Source organism: Tachyglossus aculeatus, chromosome 9 (genome assembly GCF_015852505.1).
Source record: "Tachyglossus aculeatus isolate mTacAcu1 chromosome 9, mTacAcu1.pri, whole genome shotgun sequence".
Taxonomy (NCBI): Eukaryota; Metazoa; Chordata; class Mammalia; order Monotremata; family Tachyglossidae; genus Tachyglossus; species Tachyglossus aculeatus.
In genome coordinates, this window is record NC_052074.1 from 22,888,977 (window position 1) to 22,901,178 (window position 12,202).

The 12,202-nt window shown below is 49.0% G+C and overlaps 1 protein-coding gene across 5 annotated transcripts in view; it reads right to left on the reverse strand.

Moving 5' to 3' along the window:
* The window catches only part of OTOF (otoferlin), an 84,966-nt gene that overhangs the window by 35,338 nt on the left and 37,426 nt on the right, over positions 1-12,202 (reverse strand). For all 5 annotated transcript variants that reach the window (XM_038750828.1, XM_038750830.1, XM_038750831.1 and 2 more), the window contains 4 exons: positions 6,222-6,295; positions 4,913-5,039; positions 4,579-4,633; positions 2,805-2,936 (listed from right to left, as the gene is read on the reverse strand). In XM_038750828.1, coding sequence (XP_038606756.1) covers positions 2,805-2,936; positions 4,579-4,633; positions 4,913-5,039; positions 6,222-6,295 — 388 coding nt within the window. The remainder of the gene's footprint in view (positions 1-2,804; positions 2,937-4,578; positions 4,634-4,912; positions 5,040-6,221; positions 6,296-12,202) is intronic.

Here is a 12,202-nt window from a genome sequence, read left to right on the forward strand (position 1 = left end):
GACCTCTGACTCCAAAGCCCGGGCTCTTTCCACTGAGCCACACTGCTTCTCCAACTGGGAGCCTGATGCAGATACACCTTGATCCTTGAGGGCCCTGCAACTTTACAATTTACCAATGCAGGCTTCAGGAATTTCTCCTGTACAACAGGCCACTACCATCAACCCCAAACAGACTTAAATTAAGGTAACGTGGAGTGGCAGAGACCGTGTCTACTAACTCTACTGTACTCTCTCCTGCGCTTAGTACAGTGCTCTGCACGTAGTGACTGCTCAATAGCTACCACTGATTGATCATCATTGTCATCATCAATCGTATTTATTGAGCGCTTACTGTGTGCAGAGCACTGTACTAAGCGCTTGGGAAGTACAAATTGGCAACATATAGAGACAGTCCCTACCCAACAGTGGGCTCACAGTCTAAAAGGGGGAGCCAGAGAACAAAACCAAACATACTAACAAAATAAAATAAATAGGATAGATATGTACAAGTTAAACAGAGTAATAAATATGTACAAACATATATACAGGTGCTGAGGGGAAGGGAAGGAGGTAAGATGGGGGGATGGAGAGGGGGAAGACTGAGGGGGAAGATTGATGACTGAGCTATTTCTCATAATCGTAAGAACTAACAGGCAGCTTGGCAACGAAGACAAACCCAATCCAGGGGCTGCTTCGAAGGGCTATTCAAGTTTGCTCATATATAATTCACTTTGGCTGTCTAGCGGGAGTGCTGAACAAATGACTTCTAAGGCCTGGGGATGAGAGATTGACCGCAGAGGTGGCCTGCCCAAAGGCTGCTCAGGCAAAAAACTGAATGCTTCTGCTCTCCACCATCAGAGAGCAGCACCGGAACAGACTTTCCCCTTTCTGGCTGCCTTGCAGGGAGCTTGTTTTGAGGGTCGGGAGAGGAAAGTGGAGTACAGGGGCTGCACATTTAAGAAAAGCACATTTGATTTAGTTCCAAAGCATATATTTCTCGGGTTGGGAGCAGCTGATGGGATCTCAGCTCTGGAGAAAGAGTCTGGGAGCTTGCAGCCTGCCTAGGAAGGTCATCCTGACTCCGGCTCTGGGTTCGGTGGTGACTGATGGTTGGGAAGGGCTTTGCTAGAAATTTCTGTCCCTGCTGATTGTAGCGCTGCCTCTCACCTGGGGACAACCAGAACTCTGACTTGGACCCGTGCCTCTCCTAGGATCAAGGATTTCTTTTATTTGTTTTTTATGGTATTTTTTAAGCGCTTCACTCGGTGTCAGGCGCTGTACTATATGCTGGGGTAGACGCAAGCTAATCAGGTTAGACAGAGTTCAGGTACCATACGAGGTTCAAAGTAGTAATCACCCTTTTACAGATGAGGTAACTGAGGTACAGAGGAGTGAAGTGACTTGCCCAGGGTCACACAACAGACAAGTGGCAGAGCCAGCATTAGAACCCAGGTCCTTCTGACGCCCAGGCCTGTGGTCCATCCACTAGGCCGTAAGAGGGGAAGGGCTCACGCCGGGTAGCCTGCGGTTTGGGGCCAGCTCCTGCTCCAGGCCCGGTGGAGAGCAGAGATTAGGGAAGTGGGGGGGGGCTCACATAATAATAATAATAATAATAATGGCATTTATTAAGCGCTTACTATGTGCAAAGCACTGTTCTAAGCACTGGGGAGGTTACAAGGTGATCAGGTTGTCCCATGGGGAGCTCACAGTCTTAATCCCCATTTTACAGATGAGGTAACTGAGGCACAGAGAAGTTAAGTGACTTGCCCAAAGTCACACAGCTGACAATTGGCGGAGCCGGGATTTGAACCCATGACCTCTGACTCCAAAGTCCGTGCTCTTTCCACAGAGCCACGCTGCTTCTCGCATCTGGACAGGGACCTTATTAAGGCAGAGGGGAGTGGGAGGTCACCTCTGCCTCAGGGCCTGAGCACTGGCAGAGGAATCTAAAGGTGAAGAACGTTCCTTCTCTCTGCAGCCATTCTTCTGCCCCCAGCTCCGGGGGTCTGAAATAGACCTTCCTCGGGGAACGAGAGCAGGCAGCGATAGACATTTGAGGCACCTCTGGCTCTCAAATCGTGAAACCCACTAAGCCTGGGGCTCGGATGGAGGCCCAGAGCTGAATCAAAGCCAAGACTGGGGGACGTAGTCAGGCCAGGGGTGGGGTCACGTAGTAATTCCATCCCTTCTCCCAGACCACCCGCCCTTAGAGGCCAGGAGCATCATCATCATCATCAATCGTATTTATTGAGCGCTTACTATGTGCAGAGCACTGTACTAAGCACTTGGGAAGTACAAATTGGCAACATATAGAGACAGTCCCTACCCAACAGTGGGCTCACAGTCTAAAAGGGGGATGATACCTCTCTGAGGGGAGTCAGAGAATCATGGATGGTAGCCCCGAGAAGAAGGAACCCATGCTTTGTCTCTGGAAGCAAGGACAAGTCATGAGATGCAGGGAATGATGATCCATCCCTTCATTCCCTCAAGCTGGAGCAAGGAGCCAGGCCCTGGGAGGAGTGCTGGCATGGCAGAGGAACCTGTCACCAGGGGCCACTCTCAGTGGCTGGAGAGGTGGAGGGTCTGTGCTGGCCCTCCTTATTTGTGGCTTTGTGTTCTGGGGGATATGTTGGGAAGGAGGGGCTGGCCTATCAACCCCTCCTTGGGAGTCTTCCAATCGGAATTCCTCAAACCCGATCAATTTCTTGGCCAGATGCGGCAGTCACATCTCCCAGAAACAGGACAGGCACGTGCTTCCTTCTGGAAGCCGCATAGGAAACAGCGGATCTGGGCTCCCTCCACCACACTAGGTGGAGAGCACTGACCTCGTTGTAGTAGGGGCAGTTGGTTGACTCCTTCATGGATGTGTACTTCTTGTCATCTCCCACCTCCACACACACCACCGGGTCCATATTCAGCCCCACCAGCTGCCGGGCCTCAATCACCGTGATGCTGACCTAGGAGCAGAGAAGGAGGTCGGCACTTTTCCCTCCATAAACCCTGCCTTTTAACCCAGACTCCCTGCCCAAAGTCTGACCCACCCCTCCAAGGGGGTCAAGGGGGCAGGCAGAAGTAGGGGAATTCCTGGGGGAGCGAAGCCACCAGTAGTGAAGAACCACCCTTGCGCAGTGGACAGGCTCAGCAGGAATCCTGAAAATGGCTGGCTAATGTAAGCAGCAGTAGCTAATGCGGTTACTGAGGTGGCCACTCTGGCAATGACCTACTGGTCTGTGGGGCTATATGGCACACTTTGGTGGCACAATATGCTGTGCCACCCTGCTCCGGTAGGAATATAATCAACGGGGACGAGAGGGGACCGGAGGTGAGGCCTCAACAACAAACACTAAGATCAATATCTGGACCGAGGATTGTCCATCAGAAACTCCATTATCATCACTCTAGATACTTGTGGCATACTTTTTATTCTGCTCACTGCCTCTTCTGGTCTGCCTCTTCTTCCACCTCTCCTACCCTCTGCTCTTCCCCCAGCAACTTCTTCCTACCATGTGAGGCTAGGCTAGGCTGCCATGGTCTAGTGGTAAGAGCACAGGCTTGGGATTCAGAGGACCTGGGGTCTAATCCTGGCTCCTCCTCTTACCTCCTGTAATAATAATAATAATAATAATAATAATAATAATAATGATCGTATTTATTAAGCGCTTACTATGTGCAAAGCACTGTTCTAAGCGCTGGGGAGGTTACAAGGTGATCAGGTTGTCCCACGGGGGGCTCACAGTTTTTAATCCCCATTTTACAGATGAGGTAACTGAGGCACAGAGAAGTTAAATGACTTGCCCAAAGTCACACAGCTGACAGTTGGCAGAGCTGGGATTTGAACCCATGACGTCTGACTCCAAAGCCCGGGCTCTTTCCATTGAGCCACGCTGCTTCCTGTGTGACCTTGGGTAAGTCACTTCTCTGTGCCTCAGTTCCCTCATCTGCAAAATGAGGATTCAGTCCCCATTCTCCCTTCTAAATAATACTAGTAAGAATAATGATACTTAGACTGTGAGCCCCATGTGGGACCTGATTAACTAGTATCTACCCCAGCGCTTAGTACAGTACTTGACACATAGTAAGCGCTTAATAAATGACACTATTATTAACTGGAACCGAAGGCTAACTAATACAGAAGAGAAATCAGGGAGGTGAATAGACTTCTCCCACTGGAGACTGCAGTGTTTCTGGCCCAGCACTGTGGGTTTCCTTAACCTTTCGTATGTTCCCTCATCCCCTTCTCCATCGCCCCCGTCTTACCTCCTTCCCTTCCCCACAGCACCTGTATATATGTATATATGTTTGTACAGATTTATTACTCTATTTATTTATTTATTTTACCTGTACATATCTATTCTATTTATTTTATTTTGTTAATATGTTTGGTTTTGTTCTCTGTCTCCCCCTTCTAGACTGTGAGCCCACCGTTGGGTAGGGACCGTCTCTATATGTTGCCAACTTGTACTTCCCAAGCGCTTAGTACAGTGCTCTGCACACAGTAAGTGCTCAATAAATACGATTGACGGATTGATTGATTCTTCTCATCAGCTGCAGAAGCACCATCATATTTGCACACAGCCTGGGGTCCAGGTCCCCTCCTACCTGGTAATCCATAGGTCGCCCAGCACTTGGCTCCATCTTAATGTCTGGCTTGGACCTGAAGAAGGAAAACATGCACTCCAAGGGAGAGTGGCGGGGAAGGTGTTTGGCAGGGACCAGGATAGGAGGGAATCTTACCAGATCAAGCCCCTGAGATAACGGGCTTCGAATGGTGGGGCTGTAGGGCATTGACCACCCCCCTCCCCTCCCAGCCCCACCCATCTTCTCAGTCCTCCTTGCCTTGGGACAGTCCGAGAAAAGATGGGGGTGAGGGGGGTCTGGACAAACTTGGTAGATTTTCTGATGGGGGATGCGACTGGAGGGGTCCTAGCCTTACCTCTTGTTGGACACATTAGTGGTCAGTGCAGTGACTGATGCCAGGGAGACAGTATCAGGATCCAGACCGTCCCCCAGCCTCATAGCCATTCGGTCCAGGTCCTCCATCTCCAGGATGGCTGGTTCATCTGGGGAGGTGAAAATCCGGTCGAGAGAACTGATTGGTCTCAAGAGTAATCACTGGGCCCGAAGGAGAAATAACTGGTCCTAAATGAATAACGACAGGTCCCAAGAGCTAAAATGGAACCCCCAAGGGGAACTTTGCTACTTATACATTGTAACTGAAAGGAGGAGGAAGGGGAGACTGCACCTGCACATCAGCTGCTCGGGGAAGCGAGTTCAAGGCCACTTTAGGTGTAGCAGTGCCACTGTCTGAAACTGGGAGCCATGAGCCACTGTGGACATGAGCCACGGCCTGGGATACTGAAAAAGTTACCATACTAATAACATCCTAGGAATACCCCACATTTCTCTCGCAGACATACTGCCCAGTCCTACACGTATGTGGGATTCATTCATTAAATCGTATTTACTGAGCTCTTACTTTGTGCCGAGCGCTGTACTATGCGCTCTGGGCCTTTCCAGATGAATGAGTGTCCTCCATCTTTCACTGCCCTAAGACAAGGATTATGGGAACCACGAGCTCCAGAAACATTTAAGACATACAAGCCTTTCCTTCACCTCTGCTCTCCCACTGACAGGTAGCTGTGTGGTGACTAACACCATGACTGAGCCAGGCTGGGCCAAACTTTGGGGGCTGGGGAAGCAGGGGAGGAGGGCTACAGGCCAAAGGGTAATATACAAACTGGTGGATCTGGAATTTCAGTTTTTGGAGGGGAGTGAAATCCGGTGGAAACCTTGCCTCACGCTCCCCAAGACTTTGCCTGCCAGAATTTTATCTCCCCGAGAGAAAATCCCATCCCTGCTTTTATTGCTCGTCCAGCCAATTGAGTGAGCGTCACCCATACTAGGCTTTAGATGGATTAATAATAATAATTATCGTATTTGTTAAGCTCTTCCTATGTACCAAGCACTGTTCTAAGCACTGGGATACATACAAAGTAATCAGGTTGTCCCACGCGGGGCTCACAGCCTTAATCCCCAAGATTGGTGATTAATTAATCAATCCTCTAAAACTGATCCTAAAGGAAAGAAGTAGGTCTCACATCTTCCTAAGTCCAAATTTGGAACACAGTTTCCTGGGCCTGAAGGTACTAGAAAAAGGATAAGGCAGAAACTGGGCCTATGTGAGGTGGGTGGGAGTGGGTAGGAGTTTCGGATCGCAGGGGCCCGGGGCCAGACAGCGGTACCTTGTCGTCGTTGCTCCTCCCTGTGGAATCGGTTCTTGCCCAGCTTCATGGCCGAGAAAACACTCCTTCCGGCTCTGCGACCAGTGAGAAAGGAGCACACAAACATACAGAGAGGAAGAGAGGGAGAAAGACAGAGAAACGCAAGGTGTCAAAAGGAATGGGAGAGGGTAAGACTGTTTTCAGAGTTCCTTCCCCTCCCCTCCCTTTCTCTCCCCGGCTCTCCTGAGTCAAAGTGGGGCCAAATCCCCCAGATTTGAAATTCATCATCCATGCCATTGGGCTGCCCACTTTTTCCTCCCATTCCTCCACCCCTCACAAAGAGACGGTCCCTTCACCCTGCCTCTGCCCCATTCACCGAGCAACCAGAAGCCATCTGGACCCTGGGTGGCGTCTGTCCCTGCTTAGTGAAGTCCACAGGTCCCCAGCCTCCAGTCACCCCCGGTTCTTGGCACTTTCTAGGCCCCAACTCCCAATTCCTCTATCCCCTGGCCTCCCAGCCTCACCAGCTAGAAAGGAGAAAACAAGACAGTGGAAAACCAGTGTAAAAGAGCCGGAAAGGTGAGGGAATTAGAAGGGGCAAGAGGGAAACTTATGGGGAGGAGTTAGGAGGGAGCTAGGGGGCCCACAAGCATCTTTAGCCAAGGCAAGCAGAAGATTGTTTTTCTCTCCTGGTCACTCCTGGCCCCTACTTCTGACCCATTTCCTAGTTTCTAAGGATGAAGTTACACGATCCCCAAGCCTATCCCCCTCCCCCCGCCTATGTTTCCTTTACCTCCATTTGCTTCCCAGAATGGTCCCGAGGCTGGATTAGGGGAATAGGGAGCTCCTACCTCTTTCTGATTTCCTTTAGGCTTCCCTATCCCTGGAGAGGGGGCCTGGGTCTCAGGACTATGGGAGATGGAGACCCTGGTGTCCCCTGCTGCTAGCAGTCTCCCGGGATCCAGCGGGAAGCAGGAGCAAGGACAGCAGGGTGGTGAGGGGCAGGATCTTATTACCTTATCAATACTGCAGGAGATGGATACCTGAGCTTTTGCCCTCCCTCTTCCTTTCTCCCTAGGGTCCGGGGGCATGGCTCTGCCACCTGGAGACCCTTAGAAATCATAGGGGGGAAGGCAAGAGAATTGAGCCTGTCCTAGGAGCGAAGGAGCTAGGGCCCTTTCAGATGGGGTGAAAGATGGGACCAACTGTTCCCTCTAAAATTGGACTTGGCTCTGGATGGAAGTTTTCCAGCCCCAAAGTGCTGGGCTTTCCTCCTGGCTAATTTGCAGAGGAGGCGGGGGGAAGCACACCCCTCTCTGTGCCCTTAGATACGGACTGGGGATCCAAGCAGAATCACTCTCTCTCTCTCTCTCTCAGGACACAGACACCGTGGTCCCTTCTCTTCTTTCCCCCAACTTCCTACATCCGCAATGTTCCAAACCCAGCTACAACCCAAAAAGATGCAATTGGCAAGCTGTCAGCATCAGCTTGTCATTTTCTCTGCTGGGGTTTGGGGCTGGATTAGCTCACCTGAACTCTTGGAGATTGGACCGACCTGTGACATCCCTTAGGGGCCGGCTTCCATGGACCCTGAACCCCAGGAAAAGGAGTCAGGTCTGAGAAAACTCCAGGTCTGACAGCTGCAAGGCCAGAGGTTTGGGGAGGCCACTGGGGATTTGGGTCATAGTTCTACTAGCCCTGGGGGTCCTGGTTCAGGACTGAAGTTCAGGACCCGTCAGCCCCTCAGATCCACAGAAACAGATGCAGAGCCTGGGCCCCTTGGAGGGGTGGGGATCAGATTTGTCGCTCCGGTGGGATTTCTCAGGAAAGCAGAAGAATCCCAACACAGCTTTGAGGAAGATCAGGCAAAGGGTGCTACTGAAAAATTTAACAGCGCAATACTCAGGGAGCTTTGGCTTCGACACAAAACCCCGAGATAAATCACCACTCCCTGCTCAACAGGATCATGATTCTGAGTAACAGACTTCGATTGTGGACCTGCAGAGGCAATTTGTTAAACGCTTTAAAAATATCATTTTAGTTTTCCCTTTTCCCTACAAAGTCAATATCAGCTGTGAGTTGTGGAGAGAGGGGAGGGAAACTGAGGAGAAGGAGAGGACAGATAGAATAAAAAAAGATGGTAGCTTTTGAGACTCCCATGGAGATTAACTTCTGATGGTTCCCCCCACCCACTTTCTCTACAGAAGGCCCAGGGAGCGAGATTTATCGGACCTCAGAGAACCACAGTTCAGGGCTTGGTCTCCTGCTTTCTGGCAAAACACCCAAGTTCTGTGTTGGAAGGACCACATGTGCAACCATAAGAGACTATGGCCAGGGGTGGTTTTTCCAGGTTGACCTCATGCAGAGCAGGAAAACAAGATAGCCATGGCAAAAGATCTACGGCAATCCATTTGCCCCAGGCATCCTGTCTGGTGACTATAGAAGCCAGCTATTACTGCCCATATCCACCCTTCAAACCCTGGCCCTTCTCCTCCTCCAACCTCAAGGGAGGTGATAAGGAAGGAGGAGGGAGTCTAGGGTAGCAAGGACCTTAAATACATTATGGAAAGGTGGGCACTTCCTCTATTTATTGTCGTATTTATTAAGTGCTTACTATATGATCAGCACTGTTCTGAGTGCTGGGGTTGATACAAGATAATCAGGTGCAGTAGGAGGGAGAACAGGTATTGAATCCTCATTTTGCAGATGAGGGAACTGAGGCACAGAGCAGTGAAGTGACTTGCCCAAGATCACACAACAGACAAATTCGTCCCACACTTGAAATACGGATCATTTACTCCTGTCAAGTAGCTTCTTGAGATGCAGAGTCAATTGGGAAAATAATAAAGAGGGGGAAGAAATAAAAAAGAGGGAGCAGATAGCCCCTAAAGAAGAGGTCATGTGGGCAACTTAGATGAGAGTTTTTCTAAGGATTATGTGATTGGATTCCTTGTACCCAATGAGTGCATTTTTGTTGTATTTTTTAGGAGAGAGAAAGGGGATGGGAAGAAAATGGTGTGATTGACTGAATGATACACTGTAAATGCTAAAATATGGAAAATTGCCATGGTTTTTAACTAAGTCACTTTATGTGTTGGCAGCTTTCAAACCTGAAGCACTCAAAAATAGCACTTCAAAGTGAGACATATACTGAGGATTTTAAAGGGTTTCCTTATAAAGATTTTACTTTAAAACTTCTATAAGTGTAACAAGTCTCTTCATTTATGGATTTAGTGATTCCTTGCCTCATTTAACTCAGACTCTACTGATCAGGTCTAAAGGAATTATCAAATGACAGGGGCAAGAAAACGTGTGTGTGTAACATGCGGGTGTGTTTGGGGGTGATGAAGAGGGAGAGGGGTCTCTGTTATTTAGCTCCTTGTGGGCAGAGCCCATATGTACTCCATTGTAGGTATTGTATTGAATCGTACTCTTCCAAGCACTTACTACAGTGCTCTGCACACAGTTAGGTGCTCAATAAATATCATTGATTGATTGATTGAACCAGAGAGTGCTGGTTTAGGGAAGTTTGGCAGAGAAAGGAAGGTTAATGAGAAATCTGTTCTCACATGGGATCCCCTGAGTTGGGACCATCTCCCTGTCCACTAGGTTGGTTTTCTCCTCAGCCCTTTTGTAACAAGCTCAGGAGGCTCTTATACTCAACTCTGTTGGGTTAACATGCCAGATATAATTATTGGTTGATGGTGCAAATAAGACTTTTTTTTACTGATAGTTCAGAGATCAAGAAATTGAGTGCCACAGTGTGAGAAAACCATTTAACTGGTGGTGATTTGCAATGAGAATACTCTTCTATTCTGAAATAGCTTGGGCGATAGAAGGATGTTTCCAGTTGATTTAAGAGAGGTAAAATGCAGGGTGGCCTAGGAGTCAGAGGACATGGGTTCCAATCCCAATCTGCCGCTTGTCTGCTGTGTGATCTTGAGAAAGCTACATAACTTCTCTGTGCCTCAGTTACCTCATCTGTAAATGGGAATTAATACTGTGAGTTCCATGTGGAACATGGCCTGTACCCAACCTGATTTGCTTGTAATTAGGTTGGCGCTTAGTACAATTCCTAGCACATAGTAAGCTCTTAAACACCATGAAAAAAACGTAGTCCTCCTGAAAGATATCTAGGAAACAGATTCCTTGGGACTCCATTCCAGGGACTAAGAATCGACTATATCATCTTAGGAAGGAGATTCCAAATTCTTCGTGATCCATTTCAGTGACTCAACCCTTCCAGTCAGGGAGTCTTTCTTATGTCAACTTAAATCTCTCCAGATTTGGGGGGAAAAAAACCCATCCTCTTGTTCTGTCCTCAGCTGGAAATCGAAAATAAGTTGCTTGTCATACGACATAAACCCAATGGAGACATCAAGACTATCATTAACTCTCGCCCTTCCCCACAACCTTCTCTTCTCCAGGCTAATAGACTTCCCCTTGGGTTCTATTTTGCAGCCTCAGATTCTTCTCTTCCCTTTTCCAGCTGAGGGAAAATTTTCTTGTTGAGTGACAGGTGGTAAACTATAGTGGGTTAAACAGACAATCCTAAGGTTTGGCTCGAACTGCCTTGAGTTCGGATCTGGACAGCCTGGAATGGGAGGTCTGCACTAGCCCTGGATCACCCCCTGAGGAGGCTTGGTTGGCCAGATCTGGCTGCCTCAGAAAGCTCCGGTCAAGTTAGATTAGCCTTGGGAGCTCAGTTAGGTGCCTTGGGCTAGTGGTTTCAACTCCAACGAGTCCCTGGAACTGACCCAACTCTCTGGAGTCTTGGGAATGGGGGATTTTCCGGGGCCAGGTTGATGCACAGAGAGAAGCAGTGTGGTCTAGTGGAAAGAGGACGGGCCTGGGAGGAGACCTGGGTTCTAATCCCGACTCCACCACTTACCTGCTCTGTGACCTTGGGCAAGTTACTTAACTCCTCTGTGCCTCAGTTTCCTCATCTGCAAAATGGGGATTCAGTACCTGTTCTCCCTCCTATTTAGACCGAGTGCCCCATGTGGGATGTGATGATCTTGTACCTACCCCAGTGCTTAGAACAGTGCTAAAAACATAGTATGCACTTAAATACTACTGTTATTATTATTATTTTTGTTGTTGTTGTTATTATCTGCTGCCCACAGGAGTGTGCTTCCCAGATCTACTCTGATCCTCACCAGCCTGGATCCAAACACTTGGGATTTGGCTGCAACTAGACAGACTTGGGGCATGTACTAAGTAAGTCACATGGTTTTTCAACTCCCTACCTTCTCCTCTCAGTTAGGAATTTCATTTCCCCTCACCCTCACTACACAAAATCAAAATTGAGATCTTGAGACTCCTTAAGGTCCAGTACAGTGATATGGGGAACCTGCAATACCTTGTCTCCCTCGAATGATCATTGTTTCTGGCCCCGTCTCTTACCTCCACTCTCCAGAGTTTCTTAAACTTGGAACCTCACTCCCCTCTCTCTCTGGCCAGCCTTACTCTTGCCCCCTTCCACATCTTAGCAACCTCTTCCTTCAATAAAACTAATTCTGGGAACCTCCACTGTTCCAGCAACTGGCCAGAAAGGTATTGAAAGACACCTGAGTCTCTCCCATTCTAGCTTCTGGCAAACACGGGAGGGCCTGTGCCCACTATCTCTGAGCCCATTGTATATATTGGCACTCCTTGGCACCTCCTGTCCCATCCCTCTGTCTCCCTCTTCCTCCAGTAAGTCCAGGGACCAGCCCACCCCCAAGACTTTAAGCAGAGATGGGAGAGTGAAAAGCCACAGCAGAGGTGGAGGCAGGGGGAAGGACAAGGCATAGAGAGGACAGACAGTAATTACAGGACAGCTGGAAATGTAGTCCCGAAATATTCTCTCCCCAGACAGGCCGACCCCTGGCACTTGTTGCCCACATCTAAGGAGAGTCCTGAAGGGAATTTCCCAGTGTAGCCAACCCCTCACCCAACCTGGATTTCCCTGATCGCTAACCCTTCATGAGTCAGAGGAATCAAATAATATCAGAAGCTAG